Here is a 21,450-nt window from a genome sequence, read left to right as displayed (position 1 = left end):
GTTCTAGATACAGGCGTAGTAAATGATAAGGTTATAAGGGAATTGTTATGAAATTATATATGGGGTAAATTATTCGAGTAATGGGCGACCAAGGGGTTCTTGAGCGAAGAGGCCCTTGGTTTGTTGATTATAAACAGTAGAACCACGAACAATGGTACGATCAACGACACCATAGAGGTTCTCACCGACATATGGAGAAAGCTTGTTCTTAAAGTGGATGTCAGAAACTCTGATTTCAAACTTGGCTTCAGGGCGCCAAATGACCAAGTCACCGTCATTTCCCACCTTGATCTCACCCTTCTTGTGGTCTAACTTTGTTCGTTGAGAAGGAACTGTACTGAGCCAGTGAACTAATTGTTGAAGAGTAATACCACGCTTACGACCTTCTGTCCAGAGGACTGGTAGACCAAATTGAACACTAGCAATACCGCCCCAAGCTTGACCAAAATCACCAGTTTCTTGCTTCTTGAGCTGTGCAGTGCAAGGAGAATGATCACTAACAACGTAGTCGATAGTACCATCTAACAAAGCTTCCCAGAGCTTTTCTCGGTTAGAGGCTTCACGAATAGGAGGACAACATTTATAATGAGTAGCACCATCTTCAATGGCTTCTGCTGTAAAGTTGAGATAGTGGAAACATGTCTCGACAGTAAGGGGAACACCAACTGCTTTGGCTTCGCGAATAGCAGGAATGGCATTGGCTGCTGAAAGGTGGACAATATGTGTTTTGACAGGTTTGCCTTGGTCGAAATATTCCTTTGTCAAGCGAATAATCATCTCAATGGCGTTAGTTTCAAGTTGTTGAGGACGAGAGTTTAAGAAGCTGGCATAAGTCCTTTCGTTGAGGTGATCTTTGTGTTCAACATTCTTTCCTTCCCCATGATCATTACAACCTTCCATTTCGGCATGGAATAATAAGACACGGTCTGAGTTGATCATTTGATCCATTGCCAAACGAACTTCGGCCTCATTAACACAAGGGAATTCATCAACACCACTTTCAATCAAAAAACATTTGAAGCCACGCACACCCTTCTTCATAAGGGCAGGTAATTCTTGAGCATTATCAGGCACGACGCCTCCCCAGAATCCAACATCAACATGGCATTGGCCCTTGGCTGCATTTAATTTGATATCAAAGTTTTCAACAGTAGTTGTAGGAGGAATGGCGTTGAGTGGCATATCGATGACAGTTGTAATACCACCTGCTGCTGCTGCTTTTGTACCGGTTTCAAATCCTTCCCATTCTGTACGTCCAGGTTCGTTTAAATGAACTATAAGAAAGTGATGAACAATGAAAAGTTTTCAGTTAATTTATCATTCTGTCGGAAAGGAGTTTATATCTACACTACTATGTGTTTGCCGATCGATTACCATGAGCGTCAACTAAACCAGGCATCAAAACTTGGTCTTCTTCAAGTGTGATCACTTCGAGATCTTCTTCGTTAACTTTGGTAGCACATTGTTGGCCGTTAACAGCAATTTCAACAATTTTTCCAGAACTTTTGTCGACAAGAACCTCTGCAGGAATTTGTTCATGCTTGTCTGATAAGATGGCATTTCCTGCTCTGATAAGGAGATAACGTTGCTGTTCTGTAACGGTCATTCTTATGTGCTGTGTGAAACTGGGGAGCAGAGAAAAAACAAGAGAAAGGGAGAGATGAGAGGAACAAGAACCGGTAAATATATAGGTTGTAAAAATATTAAAAGATACCTGAGCCAGGTACAAGAGCTATATTTGAGAATGATCGCCATGTCTCATTGGTGAGCTATTTAAAAGCAGTTCATAAAATATACCCGTTTTGTTAGCATAGGATACGAATGGTTACACGCGCAACTGAATTACCGAATCCCCATTAGTTTATACCTTTTGTGCTAAAAAGGTCTGAGATTTCATTAATGTCTACAATTTATGTTTTGCCAAAAAGAAATAGAGTTAAAGTGTGGAGTAAAGCAGTAATGGTCTTAAAGAAAAAAATCAAACAAGGTAGATGGAACATACGAGAATCATTAAAGCTAACAAGCCTAACACTATCATATCAGACTCTTTTTTCTTTGTAATTTAGCTCAAAGAATATCAAGAAAAATCATAGTTTTCCAAGGAAAACATTACTTGACAGCAACTGCAATTTTAATTCATTACGCTAAAGATTGTAACGGTAACGAAGCATTCTCAGTGGTTTCCTTAACAAATTAGAGGCCAGCATACTCTGGATGCCAGGAATAGAATCATGCATTTTCGTAGGTCAACCGAGATTTAACTTTTTTTTTTAATTTTTTTTTTTTTTTAATAATCAAAGAAAGAGCAATGAGTTTATATTCAAGTTATTGATATTCAAAGTTGAACTGTCCTTGTAGGTGCAGTTTGGGGTATCTGTATTGGTTGATAATCGATATCAATTCGGGATGTTCAATAGGGTCAGGAACAATATGATCGCTGTATTTAAACAGTGAGTTAAATACAGCCGTCCCTCGTCTGTGTTTAATCTCGGCAGTGGCCTGCTCATCTTTGTCAGGGTGAGTAGCAAGTTTTCTTACATTTTTACATGGATCAATATCGACTTGCGTTTTTGGTTCATCATCAAACCAAGCATATCGTTCATACTGAAAATCATGCGACATTTCTTCAACTGCTTTTGCATTTTCGGGGAATCTTTTCCATAGCTCCGTATAATTCAAGCAGTCTTGAGCTGACCACCTCGCATCCCTATTCTTCTCTAATAACTTCGTAATCATACATTTCACTATTAAATTATCAATCTATGTTGCTTAATAATTCTGTAGCAAGCAACTTTTTGGTTTTTCAATAAACATGACTGACTGTTATTACTGACCTTCATCAGACGTATTTATTATACCTCCTTTGCTTAAATCGACTGTTGCATTTTGTACAATAGACACATACTTTTCAGAGTTAAGACGACCACCAGCATAAAAGGGATGGCATTCAGACAACATCCAATAGAGAAGAATACCTGCGGACCAGCAATCTACCTTTTCATCAAATGGTTCCAATCTAAGACTTTCAGGCGCGTGATCCCTATGAAACAAGCATAAGACGTTAAATTCTAGCAATCCAATGCAAACGTTTAATTGTATGCTGGAGTACCGTAACGTGCCATAGTTTGCTGGCCAGCCTTTCGTGGCTTCCGTGCGAAACATGGAAAGACCAAAATCACTAATAACAAGTCTGGGGTACCTCGATGGATATGCAAGCAGAATGTTTTCAGGCTAAATATTGAGACTTTTATAAGTATTGTAAAACTACATTTCTATAGTGAAACAGCATTTACCTTGACATCTAAATAAAACCCAAAACAGATAAATAATTGCATAAAAAGACAGGTACAATCGATAGACTGTATCAATTGTATGCTTATTAACTTACCGCAATGTATAATTTCCTTGTTATGTATGTACTAGAAAGTCGATTTGGAAGAGTCAATAAGTATAAAATAGTGTAAGTTAAGCGATCTATGTCGCACGTTTAATACCCACAGCAAGGCCAGATAGTAACTGTTTAAACATGAAGAGACCATCTCCCTCATAGATATCCTTTTCATTTATCAGATCTCGTAAAGTACCTCCAGTATAACTAAACCGTATTGGCATTTTAAAAATCTGCATAAAATGACAACGACAAACAATTTAAAGCTTACAGAGGTAAGATCGAATATAAGCTTCTATAATCGGTAGAATCTTCATATTGTGCAATCATACATAGAACATTCATCTATACGAGAATAAGCCAAAATAAACGTGTTAGTGGAGCTTTTTCTAAGCTTCTCAAATAAACAGGCCCTTTCAATTTTACATGTCTGTTATTTTTCAAGATTTCAGTTTCTCTGTTGACAGTTGAAAAATAGTCTCTCTTTGTAACTCTACATGCTACTTGCTTACGAGGTGATGATGCGTCGTAAGCCAGATAAACACTTGCCTGTTTACCACAGCCAATCATTTGATGCGTAACTTTTAGTGTAATTTTCCTATCAGAGAGGTTTTTATCACCATAATACAAACTTCCAGGTCGAAACGTCTATGTACAAACAATTCAGATTTAGTAAGTTAAAAAAAATAAAGAAAAGAAAATAAAAAATTGATAAGTTTGAAGGTAGTTTTGTGATTACCATATGGAACGATTGATCAATGATCTCTCTGTTTCCAGCTTGGATATACAATAAGTCTAGTTTAAAAGTTTGATGTAAGGAACTCGAGTGAAAGAATGCTTAATCTTTTGACTTTACTTAAATGCTGTGATCCAAAGGATAAGATGCATCCTGAGAACAATATTACCGTTTTGTTATACCCAACTAATTTGCCATTTACTAATCGTTTAGAAAAGACCAAAGGGATTGTCAGCATAAAGTACTTATCGTCTATTTATTATCATTTTTGCTTTACTATAAGTCCCATTAACGCTTTTATCCTGCATAAAATGAATCAAGAAATATGAGTTTCAAAAACGGTTTTTTAGAACGGCTCGTTTTAAAGGTACTAAGTCTTTACCGTCAAATAGACAATAATGGCGTCCTCTCCTTCCACATGCACTCTCTATAGGAGTAACGTTATAAAGATTGAATAAAGCATTAGCATTAAGGACAATATGCTTTGAGATACAGAGTGATTTTACTGAAGTTATATAACAATGTTGCATAGACACGACTCTGTGATCTATGAAGATGTCACTTAATTTTGAACATTGTTAAGCAAGGTTTTTTCAGCTCCAGAAGCTATCAATCAATCAGACTATTTCAGCAGCTCGCTTTACCTAGCTGGATCTCGTCCGATCTTAATCTTCTCAAAGGCTCTAATCGCCTTCACTATTAAGTAGAACACAGAAAAGTTTGCATCAGTCGATCTGCTCCTTACGATGATTAATGCAAACAATCTCAGTAGATCTTTACATATGTTCGAATTGTTACTATTGGCACCCCTTAATACCCCAACCAGGTCGCCATACATGGTAGAAGGATTGCAAGTGAAAGTTATTGTGGCCCTTTGTTGGAAGACTTCTTCCGACTATTTGATACAAAATAGGGATTCAAGTAACAATTGGAGCAAATCTTAAGTCACAATGACAAGCTTTTACTTTCTAGACCATAAGGAAATTTAATAGTAAAGTCGCGTCCGTGCCTTCTTAATATTTGTAAATACGGATGCAAAAAGTCACTGGAGATGCTTCAAACCATAGACCTCAATATGGAAGAAGGTTTTTTAGTTAATCGAAGAATATGCACGCCTGTGGCAAGCCAGAAACTATATGTTAGTTGTCTTATTAATGTCGGCTATGCATTTACGTCAAAAAATGAAAATAAAATAGGTATATCTAATGCGATGAGCATATTATTGTTTTCCAGCATTTTCTCTATATATCGACCATTTTTGAGGATATTTTTCGACAATGATCAAATTAATAGCGGTAAGAAACAATGCAGCACCGCAAACAGTGAACAGAATGCCACTACCAAGGGCTTTTAAAATATCGGATGCTATAAGTGATCCGATACCAGCCATGATATATCTTGCAAAGTTGTTACAAGCAGTAACAGATGCTCCTCTTTTTCGGAAGCAGTCTACCATATATGCATTTATTGCTACGTTCGGAAACATCAAAGCCAATCCGACTATATTTAGCAACACCTTTTTAGCGTATATTTTTGTGTATATCACGTTAGAAGATAAGAGAATAAAATACTTACGGAATGCCTGGCAAACCAGTCCGTATGCGAAATGGACATTCTTTTCAATGCACCAACCATAAGCAATAAAAGCAAATAGTTGCAAAACAATAGCAGCATAGTAGTACGGTCCTCCTAACCTCATTTCGGGATAAACTTCTTCATTTTTGGCCATTACCTTTTCCCTGTTACGATTAAAGATCTTGTCCGAAGTTCTACCTCCAATAATACCACCTGCCATCAAGCCGGCTGCGGCAGGAAGATAACAAACACCTACAAGGCCAGAGTCGAAACCGTACTGTACGGTGTATATTCTGGTAAAATTTGTACTATTTAAATATAATACAAAAAATCTGTGGAATGACATGGAAAAAAAGTTACTAGATGCATATACACACATTTGGTTCAGTTTCAAAACGAAAAAGGTAAAACATTTACAGTACACTGATAAACCCAATGCATAGAGCAATATTAGGGTAGCGTAATAAATTAAGAGCCTCGATTGGGTTTACAAAATTCGTCTTGTTTCTCGTTTTTGCCTGTTGTGACTCAATATCACTCTTAGTCTGTTGTGGTGATTCGACATTCTGATCACCCTTAATTCGTGCGTCTTTAAACGTTTCCATGGTTACTACTTTTTCTATAGGTAAAGCAGCAGTATCAGAAGGGGTTGCTCGCCAAGTTTCAGGCAAGGCAAATACAATGCCTAACCAATTCAAAAACACAAAAATTGTCAGGAAGTAGAAATTGCTTCTCCAGCCTAACCCTTCATTCAGATAACCGCCTATAATGGGTCTACAATGTGGTAAATAAGTTAGTATGGGAAGATATCCACGAGAAAATTTGTTGCACATGGTTTTAGTGTTTAAGTACCCAACTGCTGGGCCAAGAAGTGGGCCGCAAGTATAATAAGAGAAAGCGCGTCCTCGTTCACTCGGTTCAAATATGTCGGCTATCGTGCCTGCACCCATTGACATAGCCTACAGTAAAAATTAAAACAGTGATATGAACGTTTAGAAAAACCAGCTTACTTAATTGAAATCAAACATGTCAACACATTACAGAAGATGAGCCAACAGCACTAATGGCACGAAACACGATGAACATTTGAGCATTCACAGATAGTGCGCAGCACAAACTACCTATGCATGCAATAAAGAATGATATAATGTAAATTCTTCTCCTGCCTATATTCGAAATAAACAATGTTAGTCAATTCAAAGGCAACAAAAGCAATGTCAGAAAGCGGGCTCTTACCAATTCTATCGCCAAACGTAGCCCAAATGAGTGGCTGGAAGTTTCAAAAAAGAGTTATAAGTGTAAAAAATCACAAGTAGCAAGACATCGATTATCAAGTTCGGTAGTAGCTTACAAAAAATGCAGTAAAAAATGTGAAGATGGATACTATTTGAAAAGTATTTGTCATTACTTGAACTTGTCATTTCTTTGTTTTTTGTTATATGCAAATAGCTTGACTTACTTGATGCATTCATAGTAGTATCGTTGGTCTGAAAATAATCTTGCATGGTTAGTAATGCTGGATACTATGTGATCAATGGAGATGTTAATGCACACTGTTAATGATCAAAAAGAAGGAATATATATAAAGATTCAAAAATCAGACATACATATATTGTTGAAGACACAGGTGATCTGTATATGGAGCATAAAGTGTTATTAGCCAGATGTTTCGAAATTATTTTCATTTGATGGCTCAAGCTACATACACTGATCCTGCTAAGGCTACCACCAACAAAATCATATTTTTCTTGTAGCGGGGAAATTGTTTCGGATCAGAAAAGTCTTCCTTTTTTTGTTGTTCCTCTTTATGACTCCAAAATCGCCACCGCTTTCTATTTTGATGTGCCTGGTTTGTTTGTTTCGTCGGAGATGACTGAAACTTTGAAAATAGGTCTATATTTCCAGGCTCTTTTTCTATAATGGTATGTGATAATGCAGAAGACGAATCATGGTGACGGGAAAGGTGATGTTGGTTGTCGCTTGGTTCGGTTTGCGAATCCATGACTTCTAAGGACGGGCCAACCAACGGCCCATTATCGTTCAAAGATACAATGACGTTCTCGAGGTAACTTTTCGTTGATCGTTGGGATAAAATTCGTTTGACAGGTTCCATGGTCATATAAAGCTGCTCGTGTAGAAATTTTGCAATACTCTACTACTTGGTAGCAGTAATCTTTGACGCAACGGACGGAAGCTGGCTTTTAAAAACAAAGGTTAAAAGTAAAAAGCAAGAGAAAGAGAATGGAAATCGAAGCGGACAGCTACACATTTAAAAAGTAGAGTTCTGTCTTGCTTGTTTTGATCTGATTCGAAATATGTTGGTTTATTTTTTAAGAAAAAAAAAAACAGTAATAGAGATTGAGGTTAGATCAAGGTAGAGGGGAAAAGATTTCCCAGAGCAACAGGTATGATTTTACTGATCTTCTTGGAATGAATAAGCGACACTCACACACAGCGCTTCATTAGACCTACTAGTAAACAAATCAGAGAGGTGAGAAATCAAACGGCGAAATGATATTCCATCATCTTCCTCTGAGCCTGTCCTGACAATTTTATGTGCTCAAAGGGCACCCTTGTACTACTTTAAGTTGATGATACAAAAGTTTTCCCGGTAGTACCTTGGTTATTATTTGTTCGTCTTTAAATCACAATTTTATTGTTCATGAGCTTTAGGATGGAACTTTTGTAGACTGTATGTGAATGTGATGAACATAACACACATATAGATTGCATGTGTATGTTGCAAATGAATGAAAAGAGAGGGGAAAGGGGAATGTCAGGTAAAGAGAAAATGGTATAAAAGGAATGTGTTGTGGTTTTTACATAGTAATGGTGAAGAGATGAAAATGCATACAAATTAAACGATGAAAATTACAGATTATGCTGAATACTGGAAATGGAGTAAGAAGATCGAACTACAATCGATAGATGGTAGCTAGTATATAGTATATAGTAATAATGAAACTAAATAGTAAACTGAGAATGAATGAGTAACGAACGGTGGAAATTTACATCAATTGCGAAACGAGAGGAAGTCAAATAGTATATTCTGATAAATGCGGGTTGATTCTAAGTACTGACAAACAAGTTGACAGAACTTTGTATACTTCGGCTTTCGAAAGCCATCTGAATGTCTTCGTCCGAACTGAGTGTAATGTAATCACCATCTTCATCCTGATATCTCATCTTGATCTCAGTATCGGGCGTTATGGTAATTTTACTATCCTTCTGGTCAGTTGTATTCAACAGAATAAGGCGGATCTTCTTGTTGACCCTTTCTACCAATTCGGAAAATGTAATGTCTATTTGTGTGACAATTACGTAAATACCGCCATTGAAATTGAGCTTGATTTTAATTGTTCCTGGTGAAGGGGGCAAAGATGAGCTGTTGTAGCGGCTCCACTTAGAACGTATCATTGAACTGTTGGTTGCACCATCTTCAAAAGCATGCAAATCAAGAGGTGGCACCGGAGGCTTTGGCTCGTTAGTGTCCAAGTTATGGTAACGCATATTGACCAGGGTTTCATTAGTAGATGCTGTTGCAATAGACGAAGAAGTTACAGTAGATGAAGAGGGCGTCATTGGAGGTGGAACATTTGAATAATGATTCGAATTTCCACTGTGATAGTGATGATTGCTGCCGCTACCATTGTTCTTCATTATATTTGGACTACTTTGCGATCGAAGGCGATTTTGGCTTACAGGTAGTGATGGTTTAACTGCTGAGTGAGACTGTGAGCGACCTGTATTCGTCATGGAGTGCTTATTATAATGATGATCACTTGTAGCGTAATCATTATCATAGGGTTGCTGTCTGTAAATAGAAGAGAGTGTAGATGTATTGGCACTAGTAACGCGAGCTGCATGAATAGGCGATGAAGGGTTTGATGGTGGAGGTGAGACGGGGTAATGGCCTGGATAGTTAAAGTGAGGAGCACTGCCATTGATCGTAGTAGTAGGTGGCAAGGATAAGGTGTTGCTTGCGATATGAGACGGAGAGCGAGGTAAAGGTGACAAGTTCATGCCTGGCACGTTTTGATAAGGACGGCCAATGGTTGGATCGTTGCTTTGACTGAGCTTTCTGTAGAGAGGCCGAGAAGATGCTGTAAGCTTTTGTTGCTGTCGTAAGTAGTCATCTTCTTCGTCATCAAAGAATAATTGAGCTTCCTCGCTATCTTCTTCTTCTTCATCTTCACCATCAGTGTAAGCAGACAAGTCGTTAGTGACCGACGCGAACTGTTCGACTGTTGCTGCTTCGGCCTTCTTGATCGCTCTTTGTAAACCAGATTCCCATAATTTGAGTTGTTCCTCATTTCGATATTTGATGGATAAATGGGTAAATTCACAGCTTTGTAGGTCAATGTTTAAGTACCATACATTATTCTTGAATTCGCTAGACATGTTAGAGCTCAAAGAAGAGGCTTGAATAATGATTTTAGGGACCAAGCTACCGCGGCGTTTTTTCTTGGTGATAGACAAAGTGTTTGATTTGGGCAACAGGTTACTTCCTTTGGATTCCTTGCAGAACAAAAGTGCCTTTTCAAAGAGAAAAACGTGTAATTCACGCTCGCTTGACTCGTTTGCATTACTGATAACCGAAAGTTTGTCTTGAAGCATAAGGCTGCCATAACCATCGATGAGTTCTTCTTTGGTATCATCTAATAGCCGCTTTTTCAGATCTTGCACAGCTTGCACATTTTCGTGTTGACGTTGAGTCTCATTCACCTTCTCAGTAACTCGTTTGATGGCATCGACACTTTGTTCGGTTTCATAAAAGTAGGACCAGTTTTTGTCTGTACTTTTCATCAGCTCTTGTAATAGAAGGGGATATTTACATATACGTTGAACGGGTTTGATAAGTAAAGAGGGAAGTTCATAGGTGGGATTCAAGATGTCTGCCAACTTTTGCAATCGTGGCGTCTCTTGGACAACAAGATCTTGAGCAGAATAATAATTAGCGCAATAAGGCTCATAAACAGAGAAGGCGTCTTCAAGTTGAATAAAAAGATGCCCGATACGTTGCTCTTCTGGTGCTTTTTCGGCTATTTCTTCAAGTTGAATCAAGAATCGGCGTTGGAAATCGACCAAAGCATTCAAATTACCGAATAAGTAATGTATTGTATCAGGAGAGACGACCTTTTGGAGCTGTAGTTCGCGCATATAATTCTACAGAAGACATAAATTGGGGTCAGAATTTTAATAGAAGAATAAACAAAATGCGGTAAATATTTAGAGGCAGAACTGTACCTGGAGAATTTCCATGTCCTGTACATATTTTCGTTCTGTTTCTAACAATTCCAAGACAACTTTGTCGCGTGTATTCTTAGGTGATGCTGTATTGCTTAGGTCAGGATTGTCAGAGTATCTGTTCAATGGTCGAACAGTGATAATGCCGCGATATTCCAAAATTTGTAATAGCTTGTTGATTGTATTTACAACCTGACAATAAAATATTTATATCAATAAAAACGTATAAATTATCAAACAAAAAGGAGTCTAGATTTACTTTGACAAATCCATTTGTATCATCTTGGTAAAGATCGGAAATAGTAAACATATCCTCTTCAGCGAATAACAAGTTCTTTCTGCAAGCAACAATAAAATGATATACACTGGCTTTGCAAGAATTGCGCGCATTCAAATTAGGATCCGCGTTAATACTGAGCAATTGGGCAGGCTTTAGGGCATTATACAAAGTGCACAAAGGAAAGCCTTGTTGACAAATGGATGTTAATTTGGTAAGCGGATCTGATGAGGTGCTGCTGGTTTTATCGTAGGCTTCGAGATGTTCAGTCATGCCTTCTACGCAGGCCAATCTGTCTAAAACTGAACGGCATAGATGATATAAGGAACCTGTGCCTGAAGCTGTTAGAGGCGAGGTGGATGATTGGGGAGCTGCAGCGTTTGTAGCCGCAGAGTTATTCGTACTGACTGGCTTCAAAGGTGCAGGGGAAGGTGGAAGTACAGGTGTATCAAGGTTACTGAGCATAGCCATCGAAGGGGTTCTTCGATTGATTGCTAAGGTAGTCATAGTTTTACCGAATTAAGGTAATGTACTTTAGAGAAATATACGGGGTTATAAAAATGAAAAAGAGGTTAGGATGAGCGATATAAAATAGTTTTTTTTTTACGATTTAGAAATAGTAGTTATAAAAAGAATATAAGAATAAACAGTATAAAAAGTATAGAAAGAAAAAAAAAAAAAAAGAAAGAGAATAACAATGAAGGAACTCTGTGTCTTTCTTTTTATGTAAAAACAGGGGAACAGGAATAAAAAACGATAAAACGTTTATGGTCTGTGAAACATATCACATTTTTGTCACCAACCCGTCTTTCATCCGGTATTGATACAGCCCCTTAATTCTTTTTTTCTTTTTTTTTTTTTTTTTTTTTTTTTTTTTGTGTTCTGTGATTTGCGTTTTCAGATGCATCGCTGCTGGTGCAATAACACATATAAGAAAATTTTCTGTTTGTTTATTTCTATTGTTCCAGCGATTTTACGTACTTTTTTTTTTTTTATCGAATAAGTGATTTGAGTATACAATTACAATAACAAATACAAAAGTGTTTACAGCTATTTCTGACATTTATGGCTTTTGCCAGTCTCTGATTGCGTTTTGATTGCGGGTTAAATACTGCAATTGAATAGTCAATGTCTTTGCTGTATCATAATCTTCTCCAGCAAAGGCAGACGCTAATTTATCTACTGTCTCATTGTATTTCTCTACATGCATTTAAGAAAGATAACAATAAAGAACTATTAGAGTTGTTCGATCTTTACATAAGGTTATACATGTGTATTTGGGCTCAGTTTCTAAGCTTTACCTTCGTTTCTTTCTTTTAATGGTAACAGCTCTTCCTCTGATTGAACTTCTTCCATTTCCTCTCTAAATTCCATTACGTCCATGAGCAGCTCAGGATCAACCAATGAATCCGACTCACTAACTGGTAACCCTAAGTTTTCCAGCATGTACTTCGCCCTGCTCAATGGGTTCTTTAATGTATGATATGCTTTATTGATAACACCTGACTGCAACTGAGCATAGTCCATTTCTCGCTGTAATAAAGGACCATTCTTTTGCGTTAGATCACAGTTTGATATCGTTTGATAATCTTTATTACCTTACCTTATCTTTTTGCGAATAACTATCGGGATGCGCTTGTTGCTGCAACAATAGAAATCGTTTTCTCATTGCTTTCAAATCTATATCAAATTTAGCTTTATCCCTGAATGAATAACATAACAAATGTACAAAATAAGATACTGTGTTAATGACCTTTCCCTCCGTCTTCAGAAATTTTCAAACCAAAATGCTTGATTATTAATATTGCTTACTTCTCTTCTCCTTCACCTACTTGCATCAAGTGGAAAAAGTTTAAATCGCTTGGAATAGGCTGAATCACTCCACAGGATTTGTTCTCGCAAAACAAGGCTGAAAGCTTGTTTGTTCCTTGACATTGCCAACAGATCTTCTCATGTTCCATTCGATTTTTAAAGCAAGGAGTGCTGCCAAAACGGCGTTTATTGTCCAAAGGGTAACGAGACAGAATTGCTGGAACAGTAGACCTAATAAATTCTGTTCTATTTGTTCTTTTGAGCGCTACTCTAATGCTGTGCGCAGCTGGTCTAACTAATAATTGAGATAGTCTCAACATATTTATTGTTACAGTTCTTTGATTAATAATTATGAAAAAAATGGATTGTTCAAACAGAAAAGGTTTAAACGCATTTTTTCAACTCTCCTGAATCGGACCAAAACCTAGAAATTGTGTTTAACACTCCGCTCAAACATCAATTACAACACCACTCTTATTGAAAAGTATGTAAAGAGAAGTTTTATTTTATAAAAGAATCGTAAGAGAAAGTGTGTGTTTTTAGTTGTTTGTGAAGCGGTTAATCATGTCTGAAATACGGTTAGAAGATCGAGATAAGTGCTGTTGTTGATGCTGCTGTTGTCCGTTAGCTGCCCCTCCATAGCTGAGATTCTCAAACTTATCTCGAAGAGAAGCCATCTGTGGTTTCTTATTCAAAGTCTGTGTAGTTGCAGAAGTTTCATGCTTGTTTTCAATGATTGGAATATCTTGTTGCGAAGGCACTGCATTAGCAATTGTGTCTTTCTTACAAGATACTGCAACTGCAGCATGCTCATCCTTAGGCGTACAAGAACCACTATCATGATTGTTATATTGCTTACCGTCTTCTATATTTGTATTACCAGTAGATGTTATGTCAGCATCACTCTTTATCACTATAAGCACTTCCTTATTGTTTGTGGAATCGCTGACTTCATTGTCATCATCATTGATGTCAATAGGCATGCCTGTGTCATTTTCGTCATTCATGTTCTGTGCTGTTTGCTTCACATCTGTACCAGAAGATGGAGAGTCTGTTGAGGAAGAACTAGCAGCAGGAGAAGAAGAGGTGTTATCAACAGACGGCTTTTGTGCTTGCTCGGTAGTATTAGTAGTGGAGGCTTCATTTCCCTTATCAATCTTCTTAATGTTATTCAAGTTGTGTTTTGACTGTCCTGAATCAGAGATCGTGGTGGAAGTTTTGCTTTTGCTATTTCCTTTTGACAAAATTGCCTTTCTTGTGTTGGACGTACTAGCTGTTTTACCAGTTCGACTCCCTCCACTTGATGTCGTATTCAACCGTCTGGTTGGGATTGATGAACCAGCCTAACATTGTACTAGAGTATAAATACGGAAAAAGCATGGCTCAGAATATTTATATTTCGGAATACTTTTACCTTTTTGGAAGTTGCATGAATACTGGAAGTAGGGCGCACGCTTTTCTCACTTTTGATTTCATTGTTCTTTTCAGTTTCTGCATTATCCTGACCTTGATGAGCTGATTTTGTCGAAACCGTAGCACGAGATGTACCGGTAACTCGAGCTTTGTTTGTAGTAGTTTCTTTTAAAGTAGAGGTGGACGTAGGGCTCAACTTTTTCAAGTGTCCGCCAATTCTACTACCTGAGCTAATGTTGTTGACATTAGCAGCAGCATTAGGTTTTCTTAAACGTTGTTCTTCACGATTGCTCTCTTTTACATCTGCAGTTGATGCAGATGCATGCGTGGACTTTTTAAGTGCACTAGCCGCAGTTGGAGCTGTTAATCGCGACACTAACGATGCTCTTTTTGTAGTAGCAGTAGTTGTTGTTGCCTTCTTTGGAGACAGCTCCTTGCCTGCAGTATCAGTTGCTGTCACAGCTGTCGTTGTTTTCTTAGAAGGAGAAATGAGTCGACTTGGTATTGTTTGTTTCTTTGTCGTCATAGCTGCTGCCTTTTCTTTATCTTCTACCGATTTTCTTGTCTTACTAGGAGTTGCGATCTTGCTGTTGGCTCTTGCACTATTCACAGTCTTGATTCTCGATGTTGCTGTCTTCTTTACCTTATCTTCATTAGCATCCACGGCAGTTGATTTGTGTTTGCTAGTTGTGCTTGCTCCGCTAGGGGGTTTAGGTTTAAGTTGAAGTCTCTTGTCATTAACGACAGACGTCGATGAAACCTTGTTTAACCTTGGCTTGGACTCCTGATCTGTAGGAGACGGGTTCTCCTGACCGGAAATGACAATTTTAATTCCAGCATCTTCTTTATCCCCACTGCTAAGGTCTGTACTCTTCTCAATGGTTACACCAGCTGTCTCGGGTTTGGTCGAAGGGGAAATCGTATCATTTTTCTGTTCGCTTAAATTGGTATTGTCCTATGATACATGAAGAAAAGTACAGGTTAGCTGTTGGTGTTAAAAAGAAGGTTCATCAAATGGTTATCACGTGTGCTGGAAGGAGGAAAAACACAACGCAATACCAGTGATCATTTTGTGTTGCCCTCACCAATTTGTTGCTGCTACTATCCTCACTTTGAATGGATCGCTCTTTCGCTTCAGGCTCTGATACCTTTTCATCATTGTTGATTACCAAAATTGACTGACTTTCACTTAAAGTTCCTTTTGGCTCGTCAGATATAGAAGCTAAAACGATATTAGGTTCCTTAGCTTCAACAGTTTCTAGAACATTGATATTTTTCAGACTTTAATTTTGCTTTCAAGCGTCCTTTATGTTAAAGTTGCAATGTTTGCTTACCATCATCATCTTCCAATGGCTCATCTTTCGGTTTTACGTTTGTTTCATCCTTTTGTAAAGGGCTAATAGTATTGGCAACGTCAGCAGGATCTCTTTCAATCTCTTTAGGATTTTCTCCCTCCATCTTCTTTGAAATATCCTCTTCGACTGTAAGGCCATTACTCGCCTTCGCCGGCAATGCATTCTCAGACAATTCATGTTTCTGTTGTATAGAAGGTTCGTTTTGTAAGAATTCAACGTTGTCAGCAGTTTTATTAACAATTTCAGCATTGTTAGTCACGGCAACAGTAGATGGCTCTTCGACTGTATTTGATTCGACAGTAATAGCATTTTCCGATGCTGTTATTGCTGAGTGCCCAATATTATCAGTCTTAACTGTATTTTGCTCAGAGTTCAAATCTGATAAGGTCTCCGGTTGCTTCTCTGAGGGGGTCTCATTAACCATCGGCGAATTGTTATCTATAGAACGAAGCTTGTTTTCCGCTGAAATAGACGTGGTAGGCTGATTTCTTTCACGACTATGTTCTTCGTCATTCTTAGTATATTCATCAACAATAGTATCAATAATAGCTGCAGACGCATTATCATCTGTAACATCTATACCATTATTGTCAGCGGCTTGAGTTTGAACAGCAGGTTGTTTATTGCCCAATTCTTTTACTGGTGAATTTAGTGCTGCATGTAAATCTTTGTCTTCTGCATTTTGTTCCACGTCATTAGTCTTAGTTACATTTTCTCCCGAAGTTGTGCTATTTTTGTTCAATTCGTCAATCTGTTTCGATTCAGCGCTCAGCTTCTCAAAAGAATTGGTGGCATCCGGTTTTTGCCCGACATCAGTACCGTTTGCTTCTTCAACAACTTCTTTTTTTGGATCCTCGCTCAAAGCGACGGGTTGCTCGGGAACAACTTCTTCTGCAAGTGTATCATCTTTAGGCTCACTTGCTTTAATTGTTCCAACAGTTTCAACCTTTTCAGGAACAGACTGAGCTTCTTCATCTGATGTCTTGACAGACACGTCCAGATTTTGTTGTTGTAAAGCGTTTTTGTCTTGTCTGGGGCTAACTTCCACATCACAATTGCTGTTTTTTTCAATTGTTGCTGTTCCGTTGTTGAATTCTAAGGTATTCTTTTTGCTAATAGGAGCTTCTTTCTCTTGCTCATTTATTGTGTCAGCATTCGCATGTGTATTATCTGCAGTTTCACGTACAGTGTCAATCACAGCACTTTCATTGCATTTTCCGTTCTGAAAATCAGCTTTGCATTCACCATTAACCTGCATGTCAGAACTAAGCTTCTCTTTGTCTGTTGGTTCTATGCTGTGCACTTCGGTTGCTTGTACTTGTTGCTCTAAATTGATGTTTGAATTGTCTGGTGCTTCGATACTACCGAATAGTATTTCGATCTCCCGTTTAACACTTTCTTCACTATCACTCCCATGTACAGCATTTTGCAATCCATCTGTGCCAAACAAAGCACGGATACTGAAGTGTGTCAAAATATAGATGTGGGTCAGTATAGCGAACGTTAAGAAATTTATCAAAAAAAGGAAGTTCTCTTCCTCTAACTTTACCTATGAGGCTTGGTCTCTCGTGCTTTCTTAGCGTCGGTTGGGCCAATAAGCTCTTTCCAATCCTGAATAGCATTATCTTTCTCTAAAACCATAGCGTATATGGGTACACTATAAGAAATGCAAACGTGTAAGGGGTTTTTCAACAAGAAGAAGAGACACAAATAATGCAATTAATGAGAATAAAGGAGGGGAGGGGTCGTCATAACATTATTGTATGGAATATAGGCATTGACTTTGGACAAATATATATACCTGTTCATCCAATCTATTAACTTTTTGTAAAAGTTTTTTCCAGCATGCTCTTTGTAAAATGATCGGGCTTTCTTTTTTGAAAGATGTATTTCACGTTCCTGAATGATTTTGAATCCATTTTCTTCAATAATTTTGATGATTTCATCTTTATGGCCGTTTTGAATAGCATCTGGTTTGATTAAAACTAGCGTTCGCGAAATATACTACGAAGATTATAAAATTGCATAGTTCAAAATGGAAACATAATGAGTTGATTAAGATTGAATTTTCTTCTTGATACATGTAAGGGGGAAATTTTACTACCTTCTCTACTTTTGCGGTAGTAGTGTCTGTTGTTTGACCATTTGATTATCATATTGGTAAGATCACCTATCCTGTCTTTATATATTGCAAATTGTATTTCCTCTATTTATATTACCTCGTATATCTGTTGATGGACAGGCTTCGACAAGCTTCATAATTTGAGTTTAGAAGAATTAAAATTATTGGGTCTAGCATCCCTTCTGTTGAATTTATTTTGGCTACTTACCGAATCGGTCGTCATGACAATTGCTGGAACCAGTTATGAATGTTTAGTAGAAAGTAGTGACTATTTGAAAGAAGAAGTGTATCAAACAAATCAAGAGCAAAAGAGAAAAGATATGTTATTGTGCTTCCACACTTTAATTTAGTAGATGTTTGAAAACGCCGCCCACGTTTGTGTGAGGTCAAATTTTTCAAAATAATGGAACTAGTTTGGACGAAAATTTAAGAATAAATTGCCTACTTCAAGAGAATAATGTGATTAAATATTGAAACGAGTCCAAAGGTTCTTTATTCAAACATTCAGGGAGTATATCCATAGAAAGTGTTTCTGCATCTGACGATTCACCGCTTCTGACTTTGTTTTTGAAAACTTTCCAAAACGTTTCGAAAAGATTGGGTTTGTGTGAATAAGGAGGATGTATAATAGTATATAAATCTTTAAAGATAGTGAAGGTCGACAGTATTGGAGGAATGGAACGGGTATTGATCATTTAATATGAAATACTTTGGGAAATTGATCCATAGTTTCCGGTGTTCTCACTAATGGATTGCATTTAATATCCAGCTGTAGTCCTTTTGATTATAGTAACGGCAGCATTTCCAAGCAACATTTCTTTTTTGAATACCAACAGCCTTTCCATTATTGACATTACTTAGCTCTGTTATACTTGAATCCATGGTAGGAAATGTTGAGATGGTATCAGTAATCATACGAGATATGATGTTGTAATCGCTGAATTACCACGCTGTTCCAAACTTCCCGAGCAACGTATGTTCTATAATGAGTCCTACCTCATTAAGAAAAGACACAATTTCACACGAAAGGCATAGTGTATTCCAAATGATTTAATTGAGGATAGCATATTGAGTTTATTAGAAGGAAAGCATAAAACAGGTCATATTCAAAATAAATAAAGTAAAGAAAATAACAATTTTTTATCATTACAGTGATATTGGCAGAATACAGTCGTTCAATTATAAGTTTGTAGTGAGCGGCATCAAGAATTATTACAGCTGCTTGAATGTTTGGAAACTTGCCTTTTAGACTCTCTTAACCGATATTATAATGACTACTCAACAATTTATCTTGTCCAAGACTCCTTTCAAATCGACCTACTCAATGTTAGGCTTATTTTGCAAACGTGTAAACACATATTTGTTACCATTTATATTTTGAATAACTGGATAGATCTTTTAACCATATAATGAGCTGTGTGGGTAATATTTGGAGAATATTGATGTTGTTTAGCACTTGGTTGCCAAAGTAGAGCATATCTCCAGCACTTCACGAACATCCGCTGATTGATGTAAGCTTTGATGGCTTAAAGTGACTTTTCGGTATCATTGTAGAGGAGGTTCCAATGCAATCGGAGTACTGTGCGACAGATCACACCCAGTTCGATGATAATTTTACTTGACTTGTAGAAGAAAACTCCATATTCAAACAGAAAAAATGGAAGTCAAATGGATATTATTCCCAAGATATACAAAGATCTTTGGGAATTGCAATATGTTTTCCACGGTAATAGCCCAAAGGATTTATGAATAAGTGGTAGGTATTCAAACGGAAGAGGACATGATATGAACAATTATCGCACGTTCGATTATAAGAAGCATACAATGCACTCATGTCTAAACTTCACGAACTGGATGGAACATGTCATATTACAGAACAACAATACAACAAGACGTCCTTGTACTCATTAATTAATAGTTGCACTAAAAAAATCATATCGTGTAAGCTCACAAGATAAGTAGTTGGGTGGTTTCCATTTCACGATTGATGATTCTAGCAAATGCTTAATCCTTTAATTTCACTATCTTTTGTAGCCTAGAATTTTTGATGAAACCCCATAGCGTTTTTTATCCGAACAACTTCCTTACTTCAATTAGCCCTTCTTTAAAACATTTTAATCCACAACAAAAAATCGGATATCACGATTTATTAATTAAACATAACGATACAAACGTTGTTTGTTTTCCTTTTACTAAAAACAGCAAATTATTGAGCAGCTTCGAACTTAGCCTTGGATTCCTTAATTCTGTTAAGACGTTGCTTCTTGTTAAGACGGAGACCCTTCTTGTTGGGCTTGGCAGGCTTACCCTTCTTTTCAGTGAGTTGAGGAGCAGGGTTTTCACGGATAGCAGCATGAGCTTCAGCATACATATCTTCGATCATGTCAGAAGTGATACCTTCCTTGATGAAGGTAGCGAATTGCTTCTTGTAACGTTCTTCATCTTCTTCTTCGAGGTATTCCATGTATTCAGCAACGTGAATACCGTAGATGTAGTTACGGAGGAGTTCATCGTCGTTTGTCTTGGTTTCGATATCGAAACCAGGGAAACGGTTGCCGCTGTGGGGAATGTAGATACCACCATCGGAAGCACCCTTCATGGCACCGAAGACACGAGCACCAGTGGAGGTACGAGCAAGACCGACATCGAGGAAAGCCTTGAAGGGACGGGGAGCACCTTCAGCGGCTTCGATCATTTGAACGGTACCATCAGGTTCAGCGAAACCTTCGTACTTGTCAGCAAGACCGAGCTTGGCCAAGGTACGACGAGCAAGAAGGAGACCAGTAGCATAAGCGGCAGCCCAATTGGTCAAACCACCCTTGATACCGTAACGGGGAAGTTCGTGAGCATAAGCAGCGGCAAGGACGAAATCACCTTGGAGCTTAGCATAAACGATTTGACAAATGATGTCCTTGTTGGTGAAACGAACGACCATTCTGTACTTGGGAGAGTTGTACTTGTTCTTGGCTTGAACGACAAGTCTCTTACGAGCATAGTAGTCGGTCTTACCCTCTAATTAAAATGCATAAAAACAATGCGGTTCAAAAATTGTTAAATCGACAAGCAATGGTAGCAAATTTATGACAGTCTGACACAATACCTCTTCTTCTGCGGTACTTGACTTGGTAACGCTTGAAGTAAGCCTTGTTCTTTTGCTGCTTGACGAAAGGCTACAATTTACATTTTAATGGAATGGTTAATTAGTGACCACTACAAATTTGAGCTTAATATATCCATCCATCCATTCAATGCATCAACAAATCATCTATTTCACAATACTGAAGTGTTGATTGTCATATGAATGTAGATGGATAGCTTGAAGTATGTTGGTTGTGGCTATCCTTACCATTGCTACTGGCTGTTGTGGTTAAAGGAACGATCGTATCTGCTGCTCATCTGCAATTCTCTTTTGCTTCAGTTGCCCTCCACTGTCATTCTTCCCCGCGCCAGGAAAATTATCCTTTATTGGGTTTTATTTTCTGATCGGCCCGAGAGCTCTTGAAACTCTAAATTTGGAGCGTAGTT

The 21,450-nt window shown here is 37.8% G+C and overlaps 8 protein-coding genes across 8 annotated transcripts; all 8 read right to left on the bottom strand.

Moving 5' to 3' along the window:
* Window positions 1-69: 69 nt before the first annotated feature.
* On the bottom strand, window positions 70-1,606 carry BDF20DRAFT_811006 (allantoinase; the record flags this gene model as incomplete). The annotated part of the gene is made up of 2 exons (XM_053076646.1): window positions 70-1,274; window positions 1,375-1,606. The coding sequence occupies 2 exons, from the start codon at window positions 1,604-1,606 to the stop codon at window positions 70-72; spliced, it is 1,437 nt and encodes a 478-aa protein (XP_052940153.1).
* Window positions 1,607-2,325: 719 nt separating this feature from the next.
* BDF20DRAFT_908730 (kinase-like domain-containing protein) lies at window positions 2,326-4,962 on the bottom strand (the record flags this gene model as incomplete). The annotated part of the gene is made up of 15 exons (XM_053083514.1): window positions 2,326-2,744; window positions 2,835-3,040; window positions 3,110-3,231; window positions 3,294-3,301; window positions 3,389-3,419; window positions 3,499-3,595; window positions 3,660-3,733; window positions 3,815-4,036; window positions 4,128-4,183; window positions 4,245-4,325; window positions 4,402-4,426; window positions 4,507-4,551; window positions 4,631-4,685; window positions 4,769-4,820; window positions 4,905-4,962. The coding sequence occupies 15 exons, from the start codon at window positions 4,960-4,962 to the stop codon at window positions 2,326-2,328; spliced, it is 1,551 nt and encodes a 516-aa protein (XP_052940152.1).
* Window positions 4,963-5,343: 381 nt separating this feature from the next.
* Window positions 5,344-7,818, bottom strand: BDF20DRAFT_908729 (major facilitator superfamily domain-containing protein; the record flags this gene model as incomplete). The annotated part of the gene is made up of 10 exons (XM_053083513.1): window positions 5,344-5,624; window positions 5,700-6,007; window positions 6,117-6,473; window positions 6,552-6,658; window positions 6,741-6,820; window positions 6,936-6,969; window positions 7,051-7,082; window positions 7,159-7,222; window positions 7,307-7,331; window positions 7,406-7,818. 10 exons carry the CDS (start codon window positions 7,816-7,818, stop codon window positions 5,344-5,346), a joined length of 1,701 nt encoding a protein of 566 aa, XP_052940151.1.
* Window positions 7,819-8,768: 950 nt separating this feature from the next.
* BDF20DRAFT_830980 (uncharacterized protein) lies at window positions 8,769-11,730 on the bottom strand (the record flags this gene model as incomplete). The annotated part of the gene is made up of 3 exons (XM_053078402.1): window positions 8,769-10,865; window positions 10,947-11,138; window positions 11,206-11,730. 3 exons carry the CDS (start codon window positions 11,728-11,730, stop codon window positions 8,769-8,771), a joined length of 2,814 nt encoding a protein of 937 aa, XP_052940150.1.
* Window positions 11,731-12,102: 372 nt separating this feature from the next.
* BDF20DRAFT_841368 (Co-chaperone HscB, C-terminal oligomerization domain-containing protein) lies at window positions 12,103-13,407 on the bottom strand. The gene is made up of 4 exons (XM_053079446.1): window positions 13,036-13,407; window positions 12,827-12,926; window positions 12,525-12,756; window positions 12,103-12,423 (listed from the first exon to the last, which is right to left on the bottom strand). The coding sequence occupies exons 1-4, from the start codon at window positions 13,353-13,355 to the stop codon at window positions 12,287-12,289; spliced, it is 789 nt and encodes a 262-aa protein (XP_052940149.1). The 5' UTR covers window positions 13,356-13,407; the 3' UTR covers window positions 12,103-12,286.
* A 666-nt stretch (window positions 13,408-14,073) lies between these two features.
* Window positions 14,074-15,190, bottom strand: BDF20DRAFT_7820 (uncharacterized protein). Its single transcript, XM_053076121.1, has one exon. The coding sequence runs from the start codon at window positions 14,972-14,974 to the stop codon at window positions 14,390-14,392; it is 585 nt and encodes a 194-aa protein (XP_052940148.1). The 5' UTR covers window positions 14,975-15,190; the 3' UTR covers window positions 14,074-14,389.
* Window positions 15,191-17,166: 1,976 nt separating this feature from the next.
* BDF20DRAFT_794655 (nucleoside-diphosphate kinase) lies at window positions 17,167-17,798 on the bottom strand (the record flags this gene model as incomplete). The annotated part of the gene is made up of 3 exons (XM_053076251.1): window positions 17,167-17,263; window positions 17,353-17,460; window positions 17,605-17,798. Coding segments are annotated over 3 exons (399 nt in total), but the record flags the coding sequence as incomplete, so codon positions are not given.
* A 2,239-nt stretch (window positions 17,799-20,037) lies between these two features.
* Window positions 20,038-21,291, bottom strand: BDF20DRAFT_949382 (uncharacterized protein). Its single transcript, XM_053084865.1, has 3 exons — window positions 21,272-21,291; window positions 21,026-21,095; window positions 20,038-20,937 (listed from the first exon to the last, which is right to left on the bottom strand). Exons 1-3 carry the CDS (start codon window positions 21,272-21,274, stop codon window positions 20,132-20,134), a joined length of 879 nt encoding a protein of 292 aa, XP_052940146.1. The 5' UTR covers window positions 21,275-21,291; the 3' UTR covers window positions 20,038-20,131.
* Between the last annotated feature and the right edge of the window lie 159 nt (window positions 21,292-21,450).

The sequence above is a fragment of the Mycotypha africana genome (assembly GCF_025528875.1).
Source record: "Mycotypha africana strain NRRL 2978 chromosome Unknown BDF20scaffold_1, whole genome shotgun sequence".
NCBI classification, from domain to species: Eukaryota; Fungi; Mucoromycota; class Mucoromycetes; order Mucorales; family Mycotyphaceae; genus Mycotypha; species Mycotypha africana.
The sequence above is the reverse complement of the archived record's forward strand: the minus strand, read 5'-3'. Positions and strand labels throughout refer to the sequence as shown.

Coding starts and splice junctions, on each gene's coding strand:
- BDF20DRAFT_841368 (XM_053079446.1), bottom strand. CDS start 13,355: ATGTTGAGACTATCTCAATTATTAGTTAGACCAGCTGCGCACAGCATT. Junction 12,927..13,035: donor GTAGGTGAAGGAGAAGAGAA/GTAAGCAATATT, acceptor TTATTCATTCAG/GGATAAAGCTAAATTTGATA. Junction 12,424..12,524: donor ATTAAAAGAAAGAAACGAAG/GTAAAGCTTAGA, acceptor AAATGCATGTAG/AGAAATACAATGAGACAGTA.
- BDF20DRAFT_7820 (XM_053076121.1), bottom strand. CDS start 14,974: ATGACGACAAAGAAACAAACAATACCAAGTCGACTCATTTCTCCTTCT.
- BDF20DRAFT_949382 (XM_053084865.1), bottom strand. Junction 20,938..21,025: donor CAAGTACCGCAGAAGAAGAG/GTATTGTGTCAG, acceptor CATTTTAATTAG/AGGGTAAGACCGACTACTAT.